Source organism: Ostrea edulis, chromosome 10 (genome assembly GCF_947568905.1).
Source record: "Ostrea edulis chromosome 10, xbOstEdul1.1, whole genome shotgun sequence".
NCBI classification, from domain to species: domain Eukaryota; kingdom Metazoa; phylum Mollusca; class Bivalvia; order Ostreida; family Ostreidae; genus Ostrea; species Ostrea edulis.
Window position 1 is genome coordinate 33,153,016 of NC_079173.1, and position 26,474 is coordinate 33,179,489.

Genomic DNA, 26,474 nt, shown 5'->3' on the forward strand with positions numbered 1-26,474 from the left:
TCATTATTTCCATGGGACAATTCCTTCATCTGTTGTGTGATGTGCATGTCAAGTCTTTGCAAATTTTGTTGTACAATACAGCTTATATTTACATCATTAATGTTAGAAACAAAATAATTATTCATATTAATTATGTACCTATATCTCATGAAAAAGTGCGTATTTCTTGATGTAATATTTATTAAATAGGGATACTGCATTACTCTTACATATGTAGGGATTGTCTCCCTTAAAACATAGGATTTTTATCAAATACTTCAATTTTAGGTTTTAATGACCTGTTTAATTAAGCTACTTGAAAACCAGATCAACAATGATCGCGCAATTCAGAGTCCCAGAATTTCGCGATATAGGGAGGGGGCGCATTAAATACCTACAAAACATATTACTCAAGAGTAAGGGGGAAAAGGCGTAGTTCATTTTTAGCACATGTACATCAAAAGTGATACGAAACCCTGAATTTTTGCACCTCGTGCGGCATAGAAATAGGCATACTCCGTGCACATGAATTCAGGTATTGGCCAATAGAATTGCTTAAAGTAAGGGGTTTTGAAGATGTGGTTTTGTTAAATTATCCACTTCTAGCCACTGTCCCGCACGGGTTTTAAAAACTTTCATATTTAAATGTACATCATGTTGTATTTGGGGGGAGGGGGGAATTTTGCAAGGTCAGTTCACGAACTCCCTACATCCAGCGGCATTTGGCAACGGACACAGGTTTTCTAGAATTTTTTCATTGGTAACATCATCATTTTATCTCTAGTTTTTCCCTGACTGGCCCTGATGCTATTTTTGGGGAGAATGTTACATGTTTATTGTCGTAAAAGTTTTCTTGTCATTTGTCCAAAGCTAAAGCAATCAATTTTGGGTGTTGTTTTTATATACTAGTAAGTGTCGGTGTCCTGCACATACAGCTGGCTGTCAGACAATATATTAGTGTGTTGCATCCAGTTTGTAGGAAGCAAGGTTAACATACATATTGAGTATTCAAGTTCCCCTTTTTTCAGAGAGAGAGAGAGAGAGAGAGAGAGAGAGAGAGAACACAAAAAAGTAATTGTGAATCAGTTTTGGTAGATTTTAATAACATGGACTTCAGAAAATTTTCAACAATGTACACACATGTATCACACAGAATCACATTTCTATATATTGCCATATCCAAGCGACTGGGCGGAGTACTGTATAGGGAAATATAGCTATTGCATACACGAAAAGACATCGGCTCTTGTTTAAATGTAGAAAAGTACCTGGGCGAAAAACAGAAAAATCATCATCAGAATAAAATTACAATAATGACCGACTATGCGAAAGTCTGATAACGAAAATAATTATATCATTTATAAATATCTAGTGTTCGTTTCATTATTTTTAGTAATATTTCATTCTGAAATCCCTCATTAATTCCCTTATGTTAACTTCTTAGACTATTCCTTTAGATTAGTCTATTAGACAATTCCCTTCTAAAAGATTGGCCTATTCAGACAATACCGAAAGGTTAGTCCATTGGATAACAGTGGCGGATCTAGACCTTACTGGGTGGGTGATGTGGGGATTTAGGTCCAAAGGACCGAAGGGGGAGGGCATGAGAGGGGGTTAACCCATTGAATCAAAATGGTGCCTTTTCCACTGAAATTCTTGTTCCTCCCCTGGGAATTTTTTTTAAAAGATTGCTTTAAAGTGGTGCATTTTAATGCATTTTCGACTGAAATTCTTCTTCCTCTTTCCTTTCAATAAAGTCACGAAATCCTTTATAGATTCGGGTGTGGTTAAAAAAAAGAAGAACGGGGAGAGGGGGTTCCGACCCCCCACCCCCTAAATCCGCCATTGGATAACTCCCATAAGTTAGTCCACTAATTCCCTTAGCTTTGCCTTTAAAATGACGACACAGCACATATTAAGCTATTCTGAGGGATGACGTTTGGGGTTTTTCTACCACCTGTCGTTATCAAACATTAAGAGAAAAGACCTGTATGAAAACTAAAAACCCATTCAAGTCAAATGAAGAAGAGAAATTTTCACATCGTATTAGCAGACCAACTTCCAAAGTACTCTAATACTAAAAAGCAATCCAGAAATTATAAATTGTTCAGACAGAAAGGTTGTCAACTCCTTTATCTTCTTGACTTATAGAAAGCAAAAGCGCCCGTGATAGTAAGATGCAAGAAGAAGAGCCAACCAACACAGTCCTCAAGAGTCACGTGATGAGAACTCCACAAATTATTGGTCAAAATAAATAAGCCAGAAATAACAAGTGCAAAAAGTACCAAGTACAATACTGCCGGTATAACCGAGCACATTTTACGACATTTGGAGGACTTAAAAAATCGTGGTTCCTTCTCCACATTCAAAAACACTGCTTTGTCTTGGAATACTTTTAGATCCCCAAACTTTAAAAAGTGGTACCCAAAGCACTCTTTCACCTTTCCGGCTTCGAAATTTGAAATCTGCGTTTGTACTGTTTTGTTCAGTGCGGATTTTCGGACGACCTCTAGTCCTTTCTTATATTTGGTAAAGCACGCAAATAATTCCAAACTGACGTCATCTTCTTGAAGATCTTCTAAAAACCCACAGCCCTTCCTTGCTTGGTCGTGAAGCAGCTCGAGTTCTTTAATGTAACTGTCGATCTCCTGAAGAACCTTATTAGTTGTACATCGAACCTTTTCTATTTTTAGCTCCGCCACTCTATCCATTTCCATCGCCAGTTCCCGTGATCGTAGTCGAATTGATGTCGTTGTGGCATCAGTACTATCCTGTACTTTTGTTCGAAGACTGCGTAAATCTGATAAAGAATCTTGAGTTAGTTTTACCTCAGTTTTCAGATCATCGAGATCAAATTGCAATTCCTTCCGAGACGCCATTAATTTCTTTATCAAAGGCATTGTTTCATGTTTCTTGTGCAATTCACAGACACACGTGACACAGATGGCCGCCTCGCACGTGCAACAAAACATCTGCAAAACTTCTCCAGAATGAATATCGCAACCTTTCTCTGAGGCCATATATGAAGCTATGTTTCCGGTCTCAATGCGCATGACCGTGACATCTCTCCCGGCTCCATGTTTAAAAAGTCTATGTTCGTGAATACAAAATCTACAAATATCTAGGTCACAATCCACGCATCTGTATTGCGAAATAAGCCAGTCCCGTTCACAAATATCACAAATCCCAAAATACGGTCGTGATCCCAATTCGTCTTGAATGCAGTTGACGTAGAAATTTGGCGGGAAATCTTTGACGCCTCCACGTGGAACGCAAATGTCGGACCGACACTGAGGGCATCGAAACAGACGCCCAGATGACGACGAATGTCTAACAAAATCAAGAAGGCAATTCAAGCACACCGTGTGATGACAAGGAAGTATCCTTGGATCCTTGTATTCATCCATGCATATCGGACATTGCAGGATCCGCTCCCGTAGACGTTCAATCTTATCGTCCTCCATTGGAATAATCCTGCAAATAAAATCAACATATTAAGGATGTATTAAAAATATATCAAATAAATCATGAATTCATTTCATATTCAGACTACTAAATGTGTGAAAATTTTTGAAATTCATGATTTTAAATGAATAAAAAATGTAGCACTTTAAGAAAGTGAATAATATAATGAGATAAAGTGTAATCCGAAATAGATTCAAACTCTTGCCAGATCTATAAATTGATACTACAATTAATGGTAAACAAGGGGACCGACCCAGGGCTTCAACAGCGCGCGCATCTGAGTATGACACAATGTAGAGCATAAGAAAGATGTAGATGTAGATATTACAGATATCTATATATATCTGAATTCTGGTAACTGGTTGTTCATATCGTCAAAATCTTTTTGATTCCGGTAATAAGAAACCTGTATGTTAAGTAATGAGCCGCTAATATCTCTTGATGGTTACTAAACTGTGGCGCAAGATATTTCTTTTCAGTTTTTATATAAAGGTCACCTCATTCGTGTGACCTATTTACGATCTGTTTTTGTCCATCATCATATGTATGTCGTAAACATTTTCAGTTATTTCTCTGGAACGCCTGAACAAAATTTTCGTATAAAATACTTATGGGTCAAAGGGAACAACAATGTGAATTTCACGGGCCCTGCCTCCCAGGGGCTTGAGGGGTGTGACCAAAACCATCCAAATTAATGTAATCTTTAAAAATCTTGAGTGAGCCATTTATTCAAGACCCCTGGGTCAAGGTTCATGCCCCTGACTGGAGGCAAGTTGGTCATGTAAGTAATAAACTTATCATAGTGGCATTCTTTAAGAAAGAGAGATCGCGTTTTCGTGTATGCTACAGGGTAACAGTACCTCCGAGGTCGAGAATTGTTGTTTTGAAATACAAAAGCCGAGGCATTTAAATTTCAAACAACATTTTTGGACCGAGGCCTGTCTCGAGATTGTTTCAACACTCTACTCCACAAGGCAATTACTGACCTCTGTCTTAACACTCTACTCCACAACACAATTACTGACCTCTGTCTTAACACTCTACTCCACAACACAATTACTGACCTCTGTCTTAACATTCTACTCCACAACACAATTACTGACCTGTCTTAACACTCTACTCCACAACACAATTACTGACCTCTGTCTTAACACTCTACTCCACAACACAATTACTGACCTCTGTCTTAACACTCCACTTCACAACACAATTACTGACCTCTGTCTTAACACTCTACTCCACAACACAATTACTGACCTCTGTCTTAACACTCCACTTCACAACACAATTACTGACCTCTGTCTCAACACTCTACTCCACAACACATTTACTGACCGCTGTCTCAACACTCTACTCTACAACACAATTACTGACCTCTGTCTTAACACTCTACTCTACAAGACAATTACTGACCTCTGTTTCAACACTCTACTCCACAACACAATTACTGACCTCTGTCTCAATACTCTTGTCAACAAGACTATGACTGACCTCTGTCTTAACACTCTACTCTACAAGACAATGACTGACCTCTGTCTCAACACTCTACTCCACAACACAATTACTGACCTCTGTCTTAACACTCTACTCTGTAAGACAATTATTGACCTCTGTTTCAACACTCTACTCCACAACACAATTACTGACCTCTGTCTCAATACTCTTGTCCACAACACAATTACTGACCTCTCTTTCAACACTCTACTCCACAACACGATTACTGACCTCTGTCTCAATACTCTTGTCCACAAGACAATTACTGACCTCTGTCTCAACACTCTACTTCACAAGACAATTACTGACCTCTGTCTTAACACTCTACTCTACAAGACAATTACTGACCTCTGTTTCAACACTCTACTCCACAACACAATTACTAACCTCTGTCTCAATACTCTTGTCCACAATACAATTACTGACCTCTGTCTCAACACTCTAGTCCACAAGGCAATTACTGGCCTGTCTTAACACTCTACTCCACAACACAATTACTGACCTTTGTCTCAACACTCCACTCCACAACACAATTACTGACCTCTGTCTCAACACTCTACTCTACAAGACAATGACTGACCTCTGTCTTAACACTCTACTCCACAACACAATTACTGACCTCTGTCTCAATACTCTTGTCCACAATACAATTACTGACCTCTGTCTCAACACTCTACTCCACAACACAATTACTGACCTCTGTCTTAACACTCTACTCTACAAGACAATTACTGACCTCTGTTTCAACACTCTACTCCACAACACAATTACTGACCTCTGTCTCAATACTCTTGTCCACAATACAATTACTGACCTCTGTCTCAACACTCTAGTCCACAAGGCAATTACTGACCTCTGTCTCAACACTCTACTCTACAAGACAATGACTGACCTCTGTCTTAACACTCTACTCTACAAGACAATTACTGACCGCTGTCTCAACACTCTACTCTACAAGACAATGAGTGACCTCTGTCTCAACACTCTACTCCACAAGACAATTACTGGCCTCTGTCTTAACACTCTACTGCTCAAGACAATTACTGACTTCTGTCTCAACACTCTTATCTACAAGACAATTACTGACCTCTGTCTCAACACTCTACTCCACAACACAATTACTGACCTCTGTCTCAACACTCTAGTCCACAAGGCAATTACTGACCTCTGTCTCAACACTCTACTCTACAAGACAATGACTGACCTCTGTCTTAACACTCTACTCTACAAGACAATTACTGACCGCTGTCTCAACACTCTACTCTACAAGACAATGAGTGACCTCTGTCTCAACACTCTACTCCACAAGACAATTACTGGCCTCTGTCTTAACACTCTACTGCTCAAGACAATTACTGACTTCTGTCTCAACACTCTTATCTACAAGACAATTACTGACCTCTGTCTCAACACTCTACTCCACAACACAATTACTGACCTCTGTTTCAACACTCTACTCCACAACACAATTACTGACCTCTGTCTCAATACTCGTCCACAATACAATTACTGACCTCTGTCTCAACACTCTAGTCCACAAGGCAATTACTGACCTGTCTTAACACTCTACCCCACAAGACAATTACTGGTCTCTGTCTCAACACTCTACTCCACAAGACAATTATTGACCTCTATCTCAACACTCTTGTTCACAAGGCAATTACTGACCGCTGTCTCAACACTCCACAAGATTATTGTTAATGATGCCTGTATTCATATTTAACTCCACAAGAAAACCCATTACTGGCCTCTGGATTAGGCAAAAAAAAAAATGTATGTTGGTTTCAAATTTCACTAACGGACCCTAAAAATTTCTGCTGACCCTAACACATTTTTTTTTCCATTCTCACACTGAAATTTCAAACATTTTATAAAAATAGCAATCATTATCTTACACACAAGAACCAAGGACACCGCAAATGGTTAAAAATCCAATCTACTATGTCAGAGCTTTCATGTAAATTTCCACTTTCCTGGCCCAGTAGTTTTTGAGAAGAAGATTTTTAAAGATTTTCCCAATATATTTGTATGTAAAACTTTGATCCCATATTGTGGTACTATCCTATCCCCGGGGGCCATGATTTTAACAAACTTGAATCTGCTCTATGTCAGGAAGCTTTCATGTAAATTTCAGCTCTTCTGGCCCAGTGGTTCTTGAGAAGAGGATTTTTAAAGATTTTTCCTATATATTTGTATGTAAAACTTTGATCCCCTATTGCGGCCCCATCCAACCCCCAGGGGTCATGATGTTTAACAAACTTGAAAATTTCAGCTCTTCTGGCCCAGTGGTTCTTGAGAAGATTTTTAAATGATCCCACCCTATTTTTGCATTTTTCTGATTATCTCCCCTTTGAAGGGGGCATGGCTCTTCATTTGAACAAACTTGAAAGCCCCTCACCCAAGGATGCTTTAGGGGAAGTTAGGTTATAATTGGACCATTGGTTCTGGAGAAGAAGTCGAAAAAGTTTACAGACAGACGGACAGATGGCACAGACATTGAATTAACAGGTGATCAGAAAAGCTCACTTGAGCTTTCCGTTCAGGTGAGCTAAAAATTATACCTACCTACCAACCCTTAAAAATTTTGAGGTGAAAGTGGAAACCAACATATATTTTTTTGAGGGGGGGAGGGGGGGGGGGCTTTATAGCCTACTTTATTTTATAAGGCCATTCTATTGACTTGTTAAATACACTATAACTACGTGTATCTACTCCATAATGACCATAATGACCTCTGGATTGGAAGCTTATTCCATGTATCCATAATACCGACTCCTAAATAAACTTCATAAACCATAAGGGCATTGAGAACCTCTGTAGTGACATCATACACCACAAGGGCATTGAGACCTCTGTAGTGACATCATACACCACAAGGGCATTGAGAACCTCTGTAGTGACATCATACACCACAAGGGCATTGAGAACCTCTATACGCGGGTACGTTAAGGCAGGTTATGAAAATTTTTACTGGGATAAAATCCGCGAAACAATGTGACGTCATAATTGAAATAAGTATATCATTAAGTATATATTAAATTCCGATTTTATTTTTTATTTAAGTTTTATTTATGCATAAAATAAACCATGCAGCTACTAAGATCCAACGAAATTTGAAATGCTATACTGCTGTTGTGTAATTTCTGTCTGATCGATATGAAAGTAAACTGATGACATCATGACTATACATCAAGTGACGTTGACACATGCAAGGAATCTGTTTATATGTGCCATGCAAATATCGACAAAATGTGGAGTATTTGAAATATATGACATGGGATATATGGAATATATATGTGAAACGCTGAGAATTTATTGATATTAAGAAGGTATGTTGATATCTTTCATTGACAATTTTGTTTAACGGAGAAAACATTCCATTTAGCATCTCGATTCGATTTTCCTCTGTCACAGACTGAAATAAAACTGCAAAAGTAGCACATTAGGCCGCATACTTTTAGAGACTTTTTATACACCGTTTGAAAGGTCATAAACTAATGTACACGGCAATTACTGATAGAATCGTCTGTTAAGAAAACTTTTAAAGAAAACTGCATAGCATCAGCCATCAGTGCAAAATGTAAAACATGGGCTAGATGGTTTCGAGTTTAAATGTTCAATAATTATTTCTTATTGAAAGTGGTAGGATTCTATCAGTAATTCTGATATACTATGGGTGTTTTGCAGTCATTATCGCCAGTTAGACCAATATTTAAATCTTGGGATAATGTGTTACTTTTACATTTTCTATTAAGGTACCTCCATGATCTATTTATAACAGTCATGCAATGACGTCATACGGAAGCGTATGTTTGTCATGTTGTTATGATACAAAATGTTCTCATGTAAACAACTAAAATAGTTTTTAAGAGTTAGTAGCTCCCTCTCTCTGTGTAAGACAGATTTTAAAAATTATGCAGTTTACGTGCATAAATGAAGCATGACCTGCCTTAACATACCAGCGTAGTGACATCATACACCACAAGGGCATTGAGAACCTCTGTAGTGACATCATACACCACAAGGGCATTGAGAACCTCTGTAGTGACATCATACACCACAAGGTCATATAAATAGATTGTCCCTTGTTTTGACATCATACACAATATCATACTCCAAAAGGCCATTACAAACCTCTGGATTGACATCATACTACTCTCCAATATGAACCCCTAGTCCGGCATCATTACTGACTCCTATAGGTTATATATACAAATGAAGATTGACATTCTAATCCACAAATGTCCTGCATTGATAGAATACTTTGATTGCCTTTACTGACCCTGGAATGACATCTTATTAAAAAAGACAACTATTGACATCATACTAAATGCAAAGACAACTATTGACATCATACTAAATACAAGGCCATTCTGACCACAATAGTGCCATGGATACACAAGTTTCCATAGGGTTTTCAAAATTTAGTATTTTTATCTCTGGTTTTTCTTGGGTGGCGATGGAGACTTATATTAATTATTGTACAATCTGTTTTAAATAACCCAATGTTGTACCAATGCTGATTTGTTTGCATTTTTTTTTGGAGAAAATAAACCTGACATTGACAAGCATGGTGCACTGTCATGCAATTTGTGTTTATATCATAATTTTTAAAGTATAGGCATAGTGTCGTGTAGTCTTGAAGCATTAGTCTTAATAGTAATTGTCGAAAAGGAGTTACTGTTGACAGTCTTGAGTTACATGTCGAGGGGTATATAATCAGAATTATACACTAGGACATCAGGAATGAGAATATAAACTGGGCATTTAAACTTTACAAATGACAATTACAGGATATCAATCTCTGTATGGATAATTTGAATTAAGATAGTTTTTTAATGCTTGCTATAAAAATATTTCCAGTCATTACAAAATACTACAGGTCCATGTCTTTAAATTGACTGCTCTGGACTGATTTAAAATTTCAAATTATATTTGAATTCAGGTTTTCCTCATGCCTGTGAGAAATTGGATACCTGTAATGCCTGAAATGCTCAGAATGCAGGAGTTTGCACTATTTACCACAGAGCCAGATCCCTGGCCTATTGGGTGTAACCTTTAAATCAGCTTTTTTTTTATTATTTAAAATCCGATCCGAGTGTAACAATAACTGGAATTTCAACTTCGGAAACTTAAAATGAACAAAGCATACTTTCATGTATATCTCCCCAAGATGTTAAGTACACAAGCAAAAGGTGTAAATGGGGGGGGGGGGGGGGGGTAGCTAAAGGATCAAGGACCCCCCCCCCCCCTTCACTGATTCCTGGATCCGCCTATGCTAATAAATTAGGTAAGCGGTAAATGTAGTACGGCCGAAACCCGAATGCCGAAAGTCCCGGATAGCGATTTTTTCGAGTTTTCTCTCTTAATGCTGCATGTAATAACATATAATTTGCAGAGGTTACTATTTGTAAGCTAGGTACATAAAAAACATAAATTTTTTCTGAGAATTCTTCTACAAAAGTACCAAACCAGAGTTTTCACCTGCCAAAAAGCGGTAAATCTAGTACGTTTTATAAATGTCGGAACCCAAACACGGTCGAAGACACTGACCGATTCCCACAGTCCCTTGTAAATACTGGGTTTTAAGTAATTATATTCATGCAAATTATATTGATTAAGACTACATTTTATGTTTCTATCATTATTTCACAACACAGAATAATAAAAACTGCTGTATTTTGTAATCGTATTCTTGATTTAATCGGAACGAGTAGGTCTCCTTAGTTTGGTAAAGTCGTACCTAAACAGCGTACGCTTACATGTAAAACGATAGTTGAGGATTCTATCGGTAATTAGTCATGATTACAACATTAACCATTGATTCCGTTGCCCAGCTCTAACCACGCAAAGGTTCCCCATTCACCCATTCATGTTATTTTGAATAAAAATTTAAACTCCGAAAATAAAGAAATTATACCCCCTAAAGTAAATAATGTAACCCAAAAAAGTGTGCTTTTACAACATTTTGATTAAGAAAGAAAAGGGAAATATGATAGTACAGTCGTTAATCGTCTTGAAGATGGAATGATAATATTAAAATTTGTCGTTCTTCTTCGATAAATTACATATAAATTACATGTACATATGATTACTTTAAATCACACTTCGTATGCATTAGTAGCCTACACTGCATCAAAATAATAATTGAATTATAAAATTATTCAATTAATTCAATAACGAATATGCTTCAACAACCGAAGTTTAAAAAGAAGCACACTATTTATAGTGTATATATATCAAAGTGGATTGAAATATTGCAAAAAAAGTGCCTGAACTACACATATATAATTATAAATAATATGTAGGGTGATACAATAAAATGCGCATATAAATGCACCATATATGCAATTGCGATTTATTTAAGTTACCGTAGATATCTAGAATTCGGTCTAATTCAATAAATTGTCTATAATGCTAAAACGCGGACTTTCGGTAGATCAAAAGACCGGCGACCGTGTTCGGGTTTCATCATTTATAAAACGTACTAGATTTACCGCTTTTTGGTATCCGAAAACTCTGGTTCATAATCTTCTTTACAGGATTCCCAGAAAAAGTTATATGATTCTTGTTTAATAGGTCACAAACAGTTATCATAATAAGTTTGATGTCATTCTATCTATTATTAAGAGAGAAAACTCGAAAATATCGCTATCCGGGACTTTCGGCCGTACTACATTTACCGCTTACCAATAAATTACAATTCACAAAGTAAGACTCTTAGCGTTTTGATTTAGTGTGTACATATATCGACTGGGGGTTCTTTTATATCTATAACATATATAGACCCATTCCATATTAGATTTAAATTACACCTTTTACAGCTAGGCTACTATAGGCCTAGACAATGTTTACCTTTTTGACTATCGATCAATATTCCCAGTTACACATCGTCCCTTCGTACACAAATATCCTTCCTTTGTTCAATACGTTGAAATTCAACATTTTCACAACAGCTAAGAAATCAGCATGACTAGATATGTTATAATCATTTGGCGCCCAGAGATGATACCAGTGAGTCACAAAGACGTGAAATATAGCTATACTTAGGCTGCCTGTCCCTTGGGATAAAATGCGCTGGGGCGTCAAAAGGGGAAAGTCTGGTTCATTAAAGAATCCATAATTTTAAGTTATTTCGAGTTAGGATTCAATTGGATTATAGTATGTCATCATATAAACTATTATCCAAATTGATGATGAATTCAATATTTTGTTAAATTTCTGTTAAAGATTTCAATTAGCCTAGATGTTTCTTGTAAAAATTTAATCTAATTAAATTTTGGGAATACAAATAAGTAGTTCGAGAGAAATGACTTTCAACTGTGTTCTTTCTGCAAATAATTATTTCCATATAAACAAGAAACCAAATAGGGCTAGGCTAGCTTTTTTTTTTTTTTTTTTTTTTTTTTTTCTTTTTTTTTTCTTTTAAATATTTCACGGATATGTACAGTATTCATTGTAAGAAAAAGTAACCACTAAGAAAAAAAAAATCTACAATGGATTAAAATATCATCGAATCTTTAACGTAATTTTTTATTTAATAATTTCAACATAATGAATATGATAAATATTTTATAAATTATACCCCCCGAGAGGCAGTTGCCAACCCAAGGCCTCACGAGCGTCGTGCTTGCATTCGGAAGGCCTCGGGTGGCTTAAGTTTTTATCTTCTGAGACGGAAGAGTACATAAGGGACGTCACTCTGATATAATACAAATAAACTACCGGTGCCGGTCATATTTCAGAAACGTTATCTTATTCACGTAGAGTTGAGGTAATGATTTTAAAAACAGAAAATACACCTATCTAAAACATAAGATACACCTAATATACATACATAAAAGGTATGCTATTTTTATTTCATTCGTTTGCAGCAAGTGTGCTTGAGACCAGAATTTCCTCTGCCTCACTCTGAACACAGGTGCCTCGAGTGACAGACAGGGGTTTATCCACCTTTTAGTTGTTACTACCCATTTCATATTTAAGGGAAATTTTGAGAATACAGTCACGAGTTTCCTATGGAGGGGATGGGTTGGAAACATCCTCAAATTATAATCTCTTAAAACAGGCATATAAATTGATTGATTACTGAGTTAGAAAATGACTTATGATATACATGTATAAATTAAAAGTGATTTTTTTTTTTATTTTCATACAATTTTGTGTAGTTTCTACAACTAAAGCCTTCAAGTGGAAAGAATCAGAAATATTCATTTGTTGGATGGGGGGGGGGGGGGGGGGGGGGGGGGGGGGGGGTTTACTGGTAGTAAAAAGAACATAAAATTAATAAATCCCTGGCAGAGGATGGTTTTTTGTTTTGGTTCTGAAACACGTGGGTTTAGGGGGTATACATCAAAGTCAGACTATGGCAGATAATTGAAAGTCACATTTCCTATTCAGGGTTCGAAATTAACTCATGTCCGTAAGTCCGAGACTAGTAAAAAACGTGTCGGACTAGTGAACTCTCTATAGTACTAGTCCGTACGGACTAGTGAAAATCCAGAAATCAATCTTGAATTGGTAAAGATTTTTAGCAAGATTTGTCTGAGTCTCTTAGATGTTTGAACTTACGGTTGATTACCTGCATGGTCAAGTGTTTGCATGACTATGACAGCCTGATCTTCCTAACACATGGAGTGTGTTCGAGACCGCCGTTCTTCGAACGTGCACAAATTGTCAAATTCCTGTCGATTCCGAACGCCGAGTACACATCACGAGAACGTGTTCTAGGTGCAAGAATTGCAAGTAGTGTGGTCTGAGAACATGCACGTTTGTGCGCACATTTTCTCGACATTCGTGATTCTAACACAGTAGTTCATAACACTATAGCTCATGACTTGGTCAATCGAGTGAATTGTTTTTACTTTATTGATAAAATTTCGAACTTTTTTTACTTTAAGATCTGAGCACCAAAACAACAGGAACGTCGATCTCGAACGCACTTATGGACATTTATAAAAGGATTAACTCGGAGGTTAATATTGTATGCTTCTGAAGATCTTGAATGCAAATAAAATATGGTGGTCTCTTTTTCTTCTATAGGTGTCAGAAATTGAATTGTTTGCAACTGTGATGTGTTTGATTTGATTAAATACTATTGAATAAAATGAAGATCATTTTATTATATACTGGACGGACTAGTGAAATGCTTTGCTGACTAGTGAACATCAACAGTTACTAGTCCGTATGGACTAGTGCTTGAAAAAGTTAATTTCGAACCCTGCTATTAATGATATTCATTGGTGTAGTTACTTTATCTTTTTCCCTAAATTACATATACTCCGTCCATACTGGTGATGGTGCACAAAACATGATCTGAGCTGGTACCCTCTTTTTATACCTTGATTAAGAATATAGAGAAAAGAATGTTACAAATAAAGATTTTTTCATCTTTTGCAGGCAGCAGATCGAAGTAAATCACGTTTTGAAATTTACACCATAGAAGAGCAAAGAATAAGCATGACTTTAAAAAACCATGTATGAATTCCATACGAGAATTCAGCTGATGAGATTTATAATAGCAAATGGCCAGTATTGCAAAACACATATCTAAGACTACAATTTGGATGTTGCCATGGATATTATGGTGGTTTCTGGGAAATTTAGACATTGTTTATGGTTCCTATGGAGATAGGTCCTACATTTATCAGAAGTGTCTGAGGAATTGCCAGTTTGAGAACTGTTCAAAAGCAGCTTCCATCTCACGCTTCAAGGAGAGGCAGCCCTGGTTTGAGGAAAAATTGCAGTGGACCTGTGAAGATGAATGTCAACATCAGTGCATGTGGGTCACTGTAGAGGCGTTCCGAAAGGACACCATAGACATTCCACAGTTCCATGGAAAGGTACATAGCCGAATTCAGTAAAGCTGGTGGAAAATGAAAATTTGGGTTTTTTTTATACCCTTCAGGTGGTACTATATAATTGTCTGACTGTTCATTTGTTATCTGTTTCAAATCATTAGAACGTTTGTTTCAGCTTATTATAACCCATGACTTGAAAGACTCTGTAACTATGAACCCCACTGTTACTGAGCTAAAAAAAAAAAACCCTGATATTTTAACCCACGGACAGTGGTTTGAATAGAATCAGGGCATCTTGTAATTGACCCATTGATTTTGTTTGTTGAGTCAAGTTTTCTTTCAGCTCATTACAACATACAGCATGCATCACAGATTAATTTTTAGCCGAGTTGCAACGAAGTTGAACTCGGCTATTGGTTTGGTGATACGGGCGGGCGGTTGGGCGTCAACAATTGGTTTCCGGATGATAACTCAAAAAGTTTACAATCTAATCAAATGAAACTTTGATATATTGTTGGGTACCAGGTAAGGAAGACCCCTATTAATTTTGGAGAAAAATGGTCAAAGGTCAAGGTCACAGTGACCGAAAATAGAATGAAAATTTCAGGAAAATTTGGTTTCCGGATGATAACTCCGAAAGTTTAAATCCGAATCAAATGAAACTTTGATATATTGTTGGGTACCAGGTAAGGAAGACCCCTATTGATTTTGGAGAAAAAAGGTCAAGGTCACAGTGACCGAATATAAAATGAAATTTTCAGAAATATTTGGTTTCCGGATGATAACTCAGAAAGTTTAAATCCGAATCAAATGATACTTGAAAATATTGTTATGTACCAGGTAAGGAAGACCCCTATTTACTTTGGAGAAAATAGGTCAAAGGTCAAGGTCACAGTGACCGAAAATAGATTTAAAATTCCAAAAGGATTTTGGTTTCCGGAGGATAACTCGAAACTTTTTAATTTGAATCAAATGAAACTTGGATATATTGTTGGATACCAGCAAAGCAAGGCCCCTATTGATTTTGGAGAACAAAGGTCAAGGTCACAGTGACCGAATATAGATTGAAAACTTCAGAAATATTTGGTTTCCGGATGATAATTCAGAAAGTTTAAATCCGAATCAAATGATACTTGAAGATATTGTTATGTACCAGGTAAGGAAGTCCCCTATTGACTTTGGAGAAAATAGGTCAAAGGTCAAGGTCACAGTGACCGAAAATAGATTTAAAATTCCAAAAGGATTTGGTTTCCGGAGGATAACTCGAAATTTTTTAATTTGAATCAAATGAAACTTGGATATATTGTTGGATACCAGCAAAGCAAGGCCCCTATTGATTTTGGAGAACAAAGGTCAAGGTCACAGTGACCGAATATAGATTGAAAACTTCAGACAAATATGGTTTCTGGACAGTAACTCGAAAAGTTTAAAACTGAAATTAGTTCTTCACAATTATAAATATACCACGTCATTCCTGGCTTTACAATGTATCCCATGCAACTCGGCTCATGCACCCCTGGGTGCATATACTGATTTTTTATATTGTTTAGATTGGCATTAATGAAATTGACTGTCATAGGGGAGGGGGTGTATTTCATGATCTACAAGGAGTGGAGACTGGGCTTCCCCAGCAGAAACTGTATTTGTGTCTTTTATTTAGTGGCCATTTTTGCGGGTGTTAGGAATTCAGGAGCCAGCATCCGTGGTGTTCTCCGTACTGAATGGCCTTTACCATCTTCTGATTCTCACCTACAGAAGGACTGTGCCTAGTTCTACTCCTATGTACTATGTCTGGCATGTAGTGGCTGTGGTAAGTGGGCAGATAATGAAAAGGACTGTCAAAACGTTCATGTCTTTATAAGATTTAAAAGATTATCTGTAAGTGTCAATCTGATTAAAATCTGGCCTGGAGGTTATAAAAGATCTTCCATGAGTCACTGAAAAATACAGCAGATCTGTCATGATGTTTTATTAATGTCGTGTCACCAAGGCAAATCAAATCCTTTGATCCACTCCAGTAGATAGCTACACAAGGATCTGAAGTAACCCAATAAGATTGTGTAAATCTGTCTGGGAACTTAGCACTTCTAACCAAAACAGCTGATCTATTCTAAACCAAACTTTCCTTCAGAACATAAAAATATGTCAGAAAACTGTTTGCTTGTATTATTCAGTTTCTGTAGTTCCAAGATGGCAATGATATTTGGCAATGTAGTATCATGAAAATTTAGAATTGTTTTTATTCAGATAGGACTCCATGCCTGGACGTGGTCCACCATTTACCATTCCAGAGATTTCCCTCTCACGGAGGTAAGCCATTTCTGGAAAGACTTCAGGAGGAACAACACATTCTCAAGATTTTCAAACAGAAGTATGCCATCAATGCAAAAATAAAACAAGAAATATGTGTTCTTTCTTCCTTAGAATTTCAAAATCCCTCACATATCTGTTAGCTCAGTGAATAATATATACATGTATATATAAAAAAACTCTAAACACTTTTTTGAAATATTTTGATCATGTTACCAGTAATATCGTGATATCTGCAGAACTGTAGCTGCCTGAGAAAATATTGGGACAGATCAGAGAGCTATAGATTTATGGTGCAGAAAAAAAAATGCTAACAGTTGAGGCCTTATATCGCTGCAATTTTGCATCACCGTCTCATAAGTTTGATATAAAAATATTCTTAACATATTTTCCCGCTATATTTGTATCCAAATATACCTTAAAAAATTCATTAAAGCCCCATACAACCTGAAGACTTACAACTTCAAAGGATTTCATTTGTTGCTGTAGCCTAATTCCTGACGAAGTAAAGAAACTAATCGAGCACTAATATACTCAATCGGTAATATATATCTATATTGTACATGTAAGGCACTAAAATGACCGACAACACAAATAAAAGTTTTACTAATACAAATGAAGGGCTTGGTGAACACAGACCCTGGACACATCAAAGGTAGAATTAGTTGCCCGTGTATGTATACCGATACAGAGAGTCTGAGTGAATAAGAGAGAGATTGTGCATTCATGTCTCACAGGAGTTTTAGTGTTTTTCTTACTGATTTTACTACAGAAAGCAAAATTTTATTTTCCTAAAATCACAACTTAATTAGTACATGTCTCTTATAATTTTTATCCATGACAATTCTGCTCTTTAAATGAATCTTTATATGAAACTGCTGTGGTTTCAGTGATTTTTGCTGTCACATAAGATCCAATTGCTTTTACATGCGTACCATCAAATACTATTTTGTTTGTGCAAACTGTAGTTAGCAGATGTTATCTTTTGATGTCTACTCAGCCTTGTGAAAACATGAATTCTTTAAAGATTACGAATGAAGTTTTAGTTGATTTTCTACAATTGTTCATCGATGAATATTTTTCACCTTTTTATGATTTTCAGAAAATGGACTATTTCTGTGCCTTCTCTTTAGTTCTTGCCAATTTAGGATCTTTGCTATGCAGGTAGGAAAGTTTTCCTTTTGTTTTTATCAAACAACAGAATGCTTTCTTTGTTGTTTAATCGGGTGATGAAGATATCTAGCATTGCAGAAAAATTCACAATCGTGTAACCGGGTTATGTAAATTTTTCTGCAATGATTGCTCCCTTCATCACCCGATAAAACAACAAAGAAAGACATTCTATTGTTTGTATTTTTATGTGATTTATAAATATAAACTAGATTCAAGTACTGAAGTACCATATCGTTGACCATTTTGTTACTTTAAACAGAACAGCCAACACACCCGTTGACCTTGGCATGCTCAATATTCGGTAAAGATATACTTGGACAGGTGGTATTAAAAAACCGGATGGAACTAGTTTGCAACAAATATGTATTCCTTGTCGAGGATAAAATATCAAAAGAAATATAAGAGAAAAGATTCAGTGACTGTAAATATTGTACTATGATAAGAAGAAGACCGCCGATCACTAATGTATCAATCTTACTCCGTGTTCTCTTGTCAGGTACTCAGTACGTCAACTTATAAAGATGTGGTCCCTTTACAAGCCACCTTATCAAGCACTGATTATCAAAAGGACTTAGATATTTCATGGACTTATTGACTTATACAGCCCCAATAATTATTTAAGGAGTAGGTATCCTCTTTGCATTATGAATTTATAGGTACATGGGTAATTTGAATAATCAAAAAGACCCCATATTTCTTTTGTTTTATTGTTGGTGTTTCTTGCATTATATCTGGTTCTTATGTTCGTAGAAATCAGAGCGGGGGGGGGGGGGGGGGGGGGGGGGGGGGGGGGGCAGGTGTCTTCCAATTTTTTGGAGGAAAATATAGAGAGAAAGTGCAAGAAAGAGGGAGGGAGATTATTATTGTTATAAACATGTACATTATTTACTGAGGTGCAAGTTTCAAGCACACTATCTCAAAGGCAGGCAAAAATGCCATAGATTATTCTTAGCTAAAACCCAGAGACTCTGGAGCCTTTGATCTAAGTTCCCATTAGGTCACACAGTGTCTGTGATACAAATCTTTGAAAATTGAAAAAATCTTACTTCTAGTTGTACATGTAATCAACCCATAATTCCTCATCTTCAATAAATATTTTTTATGCTCTCCGAAAAATTATAGTTGAGCATGTACATGTACTGTAGTCACTGTTGTGTCCATCAGAGCTCCTATCTCCTATCTCCTAAACCTTTCACTAGCAATTGATGCAACTGATCACAGATGTTTCTTGAGACAAGGACTTTTGGATCAGGGTCTCTTAAGATCATTTTGGAAAGGTCAAGGTCACTCAGAAGTTCAGAACATATAAATGTTCTGTATTTCAACAGATTTTGATATTAAAGTTCCTTATTTCAACAGTTTTTGATCATGTATTGCACACATATCGCACAAATTAGTAATAGGTAAATGACTTTCAGACAAAGGTCACTCAAGGTCATTTTGTAAAGGTCAAGGTCAATAAGAACATATGCCTTATATTTAAAAAAAACTATTTCAATGATATTTCAACAGTTATTCATCATTGTGTGAATGATTTTTGGACAAAGGTCACTCAGGATCATTTTAAAAGGTCACGGTCACTCAAAATACATGGTTTGAATATGAAAAAGGCCTCTATTTCAACAATTTTTCATATACATAACTGAGCACTATACATTTGCTTTACAAGTAGAAACACCTCTCTATCAAGTCATTCATCATATGAGGTAATGCATTGATATCATGCACTTGTGGGAGCATCCATCAGCTTTACTTGTATTCTTGTCTGTTTCAGAGTACTGGGAACTGAAAACCGACGTCGAATCACCATCATTTTACTCATACTTCTCATCATTTACCTACAACATATCTGGTACCTGGCTTTTGTCAAGTTCAACTATGGGTACAACATGAAAGTTAATATAGCCTATGGTAGGTACAACATGAAAGTTAATATAGCCTATGGTAGGTACAACATGAAAGTTAATATAGCCTATGGTAGGTACAATATGAAAGTTAATATAGCCTATGGTAGGTACAACATGAAAGTTAATATAGCCTATGGTAGGTACAATATGAAAGTTAATATAGCCTATGGTAGGTACAACATGAAAGTTAACATAGCCTGTGGTAGGTACAACATGAAAGTTTACATAGCCTATGGTAGGTACAACATGAAAGTTAACATAGCCTGTGGTAGGTACAACATGAAAGTTAACATAGCCTATGGTAGGTACAACATGAAAGTTAATATAGCCTATGGTAGGTACAACATGAAAGTTAACATAGTCTGTGGTAGGTACAACATGAAAGTTAACATAGCCTGTGGTAGGTACAACATGAAAGTTTAAAACAGCCTGTGGTAGGTGAGCTTTTCTGATCTCATTTTTCTGTTGTCAGTTTGTCTGTCCATCCCGTCCGTCCATAAACTTTTAACATTTTCAACTTCATCTCAAGAACACTGGGCTGATTTCAGCTAAACTTGCCATAAAGCATGCTAGGGTAAAGAGGATTCAAGTTTGTTCAAATGAAGTGCAATTCCCTCATTGAGTGGAGATAATTAATAATTATTAAAAAATTTGTGGCATCATTTAAAAATCTTCTCAAAAACCACTGAGCCAATTTTAAACAAACTTGAGACACATCATTCTTAAGGGATTCAAGTTTGTTCAGGGCCATGCTCTCACCAAAGGGGAGATAATCAACAAAATGCAGAAATTGGGTGTTGTCATTGAAAGACTACTTTTCAGAAAACATAACCTACTATTCAATATCTCCTGAACTATTTAAGGTAGAGCTTTCATATTTTGTTTAATGATTTCTTATGGCAAGGTATCTTTTATTTTATACCATGAGTTGTGACCTTGATTTTCTCCAGGATATCAAGGTCATGTTAGCCATATTTGTATAGAGACACCCCCATGTTGTGTGAATTCAAGTTATGTTGTTACCCGTTAAGGTTAGGTTGGGTCCAAAAAATGGAGTCAGAATTTTTCATCGGAATAAATAATGCAACAAAAAAAAAAAATAATCTTCTAGATATCACAACAGCAGGGCCATAGTGACTCAGGCAAACAATGTGGCCCATGGGTCTCTTGTTAACATTAGGGTAGTAAAGCCGATGGCGTTTGTGTTGAAGTTCTTGTGAGGACTGGATATGTGTAGATGCTGATTCAGATGTTTGCTGCAGGCTGTGTGAACTTGCTGGGCTGGCTAGGCTGGTGTTGGAGGAACTGGACAGAACTTCATCACACCAGGAAGTGTCTGATCGTCATGGTCGGGATGACCATTCTCCCGCTGTTAGAGGTCCTGGACTTCCCCCCAATTTGGTGGACGTTTGACGCCCACAGTCTTTGGCATGCTGGGACAATACCCCTAGGAATACTGTGGTACAGGTTAGTTTCTATTCGTTATCAATTTTTATTTTTACACTGTCAAAAAAGCCTATTCCCCTCAGGGTGTCGAACAAGGTCAAGGTTATGTAACCAGGGTGTCGAACAAGGTCAAGGTTATGTAACATCAAAAGGAGAAGTACTCTGACTAGGCCCTTGATACCTCTAGATTGCTTATTAATTTTCTGAGTTTTCAAGGGGAAACAAATATTGTTGCTTTATAAGTAGATGTTCGTTTTAATCACTGTTTTCTGTTGTTCTGTAGCGGTGTGTTAGTCTTGGTCTCGTGACCACTGGTTCTGGGACACATTCTGTTTTCTGTTGTTCTGTAGCGGTGTGTTAGTCTTGGTCTCGTGACCACTGGTTCTGGGACACATTCTGTTTTCTGTTGTTCTGTAGCGGTGTGTTAGTCTTGGTCTCGTGACCACTGGTTCTGGGACACATTCTGTTTTCTGTTGTTCAGTAGCGGTGTGTTAGTCTTGGTCTCGTGACCACTGGTTCTGGGACACATTCTGTTTTCTGTTGTTCAGTAGCGGTGTGTTAGTCTTGGTCTCGTGACCACTGGCTCTGTTGTTCTGTAGCGGTGTGTTAGTCTTAGTCTTGTGACCACTGGTTCTGTTGTTCTGTAGCGGTGGTTAGTCTTGGTCTCGTGACCACTGGTTCTGTTGTTCTGTAGCGGTGTGTTAGTCTTGGTCTCGTGACCACTGGTTCTGGGACACATTCTGTTTTCTGTTGTTCAGTAGCGGTGTGTTAGTCTTGGTCTCGTGACCACTGGCTCTGTTGTTCTGTAGCGGTGTGTTAGTCTTAGTCTTGTGACCACTGGTTCTGTTGTTCTGTAGCGGTGGTTAGTCTTGGTCTCGTGACCACTGGTTCTGTTGTTCTGTAGCGGTGGTTAGTCTTAGTCTCGTGACCGCTGGTTCTGTTGTTCTGTAGCGGTGTGTTAGTCTTGGTCTCGTGACCACTGGTTCTGTTGTTCTGTAGCGGTGTGCTAGTCTTGGTCTCGTGACCACTGGTTCTGTTGTTCTGTAGCGGTGGTTAGTCTTAGTCTCGTGACCGCTGGTTCTGTTGTTCTGTAGCGGTGTGTTAGTCTTGGTCTCGTGACCACTGGTTCTGTTGTTCTGTAGCAGTGTGTTAGTCTTGGTCTCGTGACCACTGGTTCTGTTGTTCTGTAGCGGTGTGTTAGTCTTGGTCTCGTGACCACTGGTTCTGTTGTTCTGTAGCGGTGTGTTAGTCTTGGTCTCGTGACCACTGGTTCTGTTGTTCTGTAGCGGTGTGTTAGTCTTGGTCTCGTGACCACTGGTTCTGTTGTTCTGTAGCGGTGTGTTAGTCTTGGTCTCGTGACCACTGGTTCTGTTGTTCTGTAGCGGTGTGTTAGTCTTGGTCTCGTGACCACTGGTTCTGTTGTTCTGTAGCGGTGCGTTAGTCTCGTGACCACTGGTTCTGGGACATTCATTTCCCTGTTATTTTTCACAGTTTTATCATTGATGATGGAAGATATCTAGCTGAGAAGAAGACTCAATGAAGATATTTTATAGCTCAAATATGATGGCTAAAGTATCAATAATTAGAATGTGAAGACTGAAGGAGGTGTCATTTATCAGTACCGTTATTTATGTAGGACTTTGATAGTATTTCCGGATAGTTGATAGAAATTTGTTATTATTGTTTCATTATTTTTTTTTTGTATTTCCACATTTATATCCATTTTTATATCAAATGATTTATTAATTGAGAAGGTAGACCATAGGAGCTTGTGTAGAAAAAATCAAAACATCCCCCTAGGAAAAAATAAACAGTGTATTTTTCCTAAGGTGTCTTGATTCTACACAGGCTCCTGTGGGTAGGCATATTATTTGATTATTACATACAGATTCTTAATCCTTTGAATGGAAGGCTTGAATAATTAGGAAATGCTGTTTTTGACTGTCTGTTTGTAACACATATAAAGGTAAAGCAAACCCTGTACAAATCTACAAAGTGAGTATATTTGTCTTGTAAGGTCACTAAATCAAACCCATATACATGTACACACATAAATAGTCCATATAAATGTGGTAGTGTCAGATACAAAGCCTTTCTACTAGCTCTGCCTAGCGGGTTAACCCTCGATCACTGGGCTGTTGTGCCTAGCGGGTTAAACCTCGACCACTGGGCTGTTGTGCCTAGCGAGTTAACCCTCGACCACTGGGCTGTTGTGCCTAGTGGGTTAACCTTCAATCACTGGGCTGTTGTGCCTAGCAGATTAGCCCTCGATCACTGGGCTGTTGTGCCAGAGGTCCCAGGTTTGATCTTCTGCAAAGACATAAAACTACCTTTGTTACATTTGGTGCCCACATTTGTTCTGTTACATTCAGTGCCCACATTTGTTCTGTTACATTCGGTGCCCACATTTGTTCTGTTACATTCGATGCCCACATTTGTTCTGTTACATTCGATGCCCACATTTGTTCTGTTACATTCGGTACCCACATTTGTTCTGTTACATTCGATGCCCACATTTGTTCTGTTACATTCGGTGCCCACATTTGTAACAGAATGGTCATCCATTCTATTCTTGCACGGTTTATCGTATTAGTATGTATTAAGTTTGTACCAATTATTGCAGAAACTTTCTGACTGTATTCAGCGACTAACATACTATTAAAAACTGTGTGCTAGAACAGAATAGACAACTAATCCATTACAAATGTGGGCCTTATACAAGACCTCCTGTGTAAGTGCAGAATGTTAATTTGTTTAACTGTCCCCCACTTGATCAATATAAGAATACCATATTACATGTAAATCGAGGGGAAAGTCAAGACTCAAGTTTTGTTGGGTCAAGGTCACATGACCAGATCAACAAGTTATTGTAGAGCTTGATTGTGTTATTCATATTGGTATTTATGTTTCGTAACACTTTTTGTTTATAGATAATTTAATCTGTTTTGATATAAAATTGTTTTTAGGTTTGTGTATATTTATTGATTTAGAAACCCCAATGTTATCAATGGCTGTAATCTACTTACTAGAAAGTGCCAACAAGTTTTGTTGTTTTGTTATTTTTTTTTTTTTTTCATGTTTAGAATATATTCATTCTCCTAAAATTTAAGATCAGACATTATATTAATTTTTGTTTGTCTTTCTGTTTGTGTTGTTTTGTCTCTTTGTCTGCAACTTAATTCAACTTTGGTTTTTAGATTAATTCTTAAAAAAACAAAAATGTCCACCAATTGATCATAACATTTTAACGAACAACAATAACTAACAACTTTTTAGGACTTTTGGTCGGTAGCATGCTTATTCAAATATACATGTTGATTAAAAGTATCTACTTGTACCTGCTTTTATCATAGCAAATATATATATGCTCCAAAAGTGTGTTTTTCTACAGACTTGCAGAACTCGTGTAATATAATCCACTCTCAATGTTTATTTTGAGGACAGTTTTGTGATTTTGAAGTAGTGTGTTAAATCATATAATACATGTACAACTGTTATGGTATAGAATATTAATATATTGTGTACCTTCTGAAATGCATATCAATTTTAGTACAATGATTATCATTTTTAAATCTGAGTATTTTCACTTCAAGGTGAAGGTCAAAGTTCAGTGGGTTTTTTTTCCTTTGTGTGTGTGTGTAGGCGGAAAATAGAAACCTGATACATTTTTTTAATTTTGGTACAGGATATTTTTTTTTTATGGAAATTACAGTTATTTTGTATAAAATTACTATTCTGATAATTTATAGGACCTTTAATTGCAATCTGTCATTTTTCAAAATGTATGGCACCTACATTGTATTTACACCATTCATGAACATATATTGTACCGCAAAACTTTGAAGTTAGGCTAATTTTATTTCAATGCAACATACATTTGTTTTATTCAATGAATGATTTTTGTAGTGCATAGAAATTTGATTAAGTTAATAAAAATGTCCAATCATTTAATTGCATTCAGAGTTTTGTTGATATTAAAGTTCTGTAAGTTTTGGCATTTCAGATATTACTTACACACAGATGAAAAGGTGAAGATAACGAACAGCGATCAATCTCATAACTCCTATAAGCAATACAAAATTGAGAGTTGGGGAAACACGGACCCCTGGATATACCATAGGTGGGATCAGGTGCCTGGGAGGAGTAAGCTTCCCCTGTTGACTGGTCACACCCACCGTGAGCCCCCTATCTTGATTGGGTAAACAGTAAATCCGTAGTCAAACTCAGCGTGTAAAATACAGCCTTAATTGGCATGAAACACGTCAGACAGCATTTTACCCAATGACAGGTTGTATTGGTAAATTAGATTGCTATAACAACCACAAGATTTGTGAAATGTTGACTTTAAACAAGACAGTTGGAACATCAACTTCTTTGTCAGTAGCTTGATTTAAAAACTGATCATATGCAGATGAAGCTCTTGCTTATCGAATCAGTTGAGAGACATAAACACTATATGCAGATGATAATGGAATATTGCTACAGAAAAATGGGAAGTTGACGATGAAGAAGCTGAAATATCATACAATAGTTATAAGTTATAGACTTTGTATGGGAAAATATGACGACCAAGTTTTTTAGCACGTAGACGAGGTCCGTCCGCGACAAATAACGAGGTCGTCATATTTTCCCATACAAAGTCTATAACCTTTTTATTATATACTTTCAATTCCATTTAGAAACTAACAATAATTTTATTTTTGACAATTTCTTTATTGGTTTAACTGAGTGAAAGATGAAAAACACAAAAAATTTGAAAATTAACAGCATAGTTCCGGCTTGTGACGTAATGTTTGCGGGCCGGGATGTTTCCGGGCATATATCGTGTGATATATGCCCGCAAACTTTTAAAGAAAAAAGAAAAGATGAAATTGAAAGTATATAATAAAAATATTTACAT

At 36.8% G+C, this 26,474-nt stretch overlaps 2 protein-coding genes across 4 annotated transcripts; one reads left to right on the top strand and one right to left on the bottom strand.

Annotated features, from left to right (window-relative positions):
- Positions 1–1,061: 1,061 nt before the first annotated feature.
- Positions 1,062–12,166, bottom strand: LOC125665833 (tripartite motif-containing protein 45-like). Its single transcript, XM_048898732.2, has 2 exons — positions 11,794–12,166; positions 1,062–3,453 (listed from the first exon to the last, which is right to left on the bottom strand). Exon 2 carries the CDS (start codon positions 3,441–3,443, stop codon positions 2,112–2,114), a length of 1,332 nt encoding a protein of 443 aa, XP_048754689.1. The 5' UTR covers positions 3,444–3,453; positions 11,794–12,166; the 3' UTR covers positions 1,062–2,111.
- Positions 12,167–12,371: 205 nt separating this feature from the next.
- On the top strand, positions 12,372–26,147 carry LOC125665834 (post-GPI attachment to proteins factor 3-like). 3 transcript variants are annotated; one of them, XM_056151039.1, is made up of 8 exons: positions 12,372–12,712; positions 14,338–14,780; positions 16,399–16,548; positions 16,986–17,048; positions 18,151–18,212; positions 19,996–20,132; positions 21,391–21,595; positions 25,578–26,147. In XM_056151039.1, exons 2-8 carry the CDS (start codon positions 14,463–14,465, stop codon positions 25,774–25,776), a joined length of 1,134 nt encoding a protein of 377 aa, XP_056007014.1. In that variant the 5' UTR covers positions 12,372–12,712; positions 14,338–14,462; the 3' UTR covers positions 25,777–26,147. The 3 variants fall into 3 exon arrangements, with proteins under 3 accessions (XP_056007014.1, XP_048754690.2, XP_056007015.1); XM_048898733.2 differs by lacking the exon at positions 25,578–26,147 and adding an exon at positions 23,066–25,525; XM_056151040.1 differs by lacking the exon at positions 12,372–12,712 and adding an exon at positions 13,400–13,912.
- The last annotated feature ends 327 nt before the right edge of the window (positions 26,148–26,474 follow it).

Bases quoted from the DNA above. Each gene is read 5' to 3' on its own strand.
- LOC125665833 (XM_048898732.2), bottom strand. From the start codon at position 3,443: ATGGAGGACGATAAGATTGAACGTCTACGGGAGCGGATCCTGCAATGT.
- LOC125665834 (XM_056151039.1), top strand. From the start codon at position 14,463: ATGGCCAGTATTGCAAAACACATATCTAAGACTACAATTTGGATGTTG. The intron at 17,049-18,150 runs GTAAGCCATTTC...TATGATTTTCAG, and splicing joins GAGATTTCCCTCTCACGGAG to AAAATGGACTATTTCTGTGC. The intron at 18,213-19,995 runs GTAGGAAAGTTT...TGTCTGTTTCAG, and splicing joins TTAGGATCTTTGCTATGCAG to AGTACTGGGAACTGAAAACC.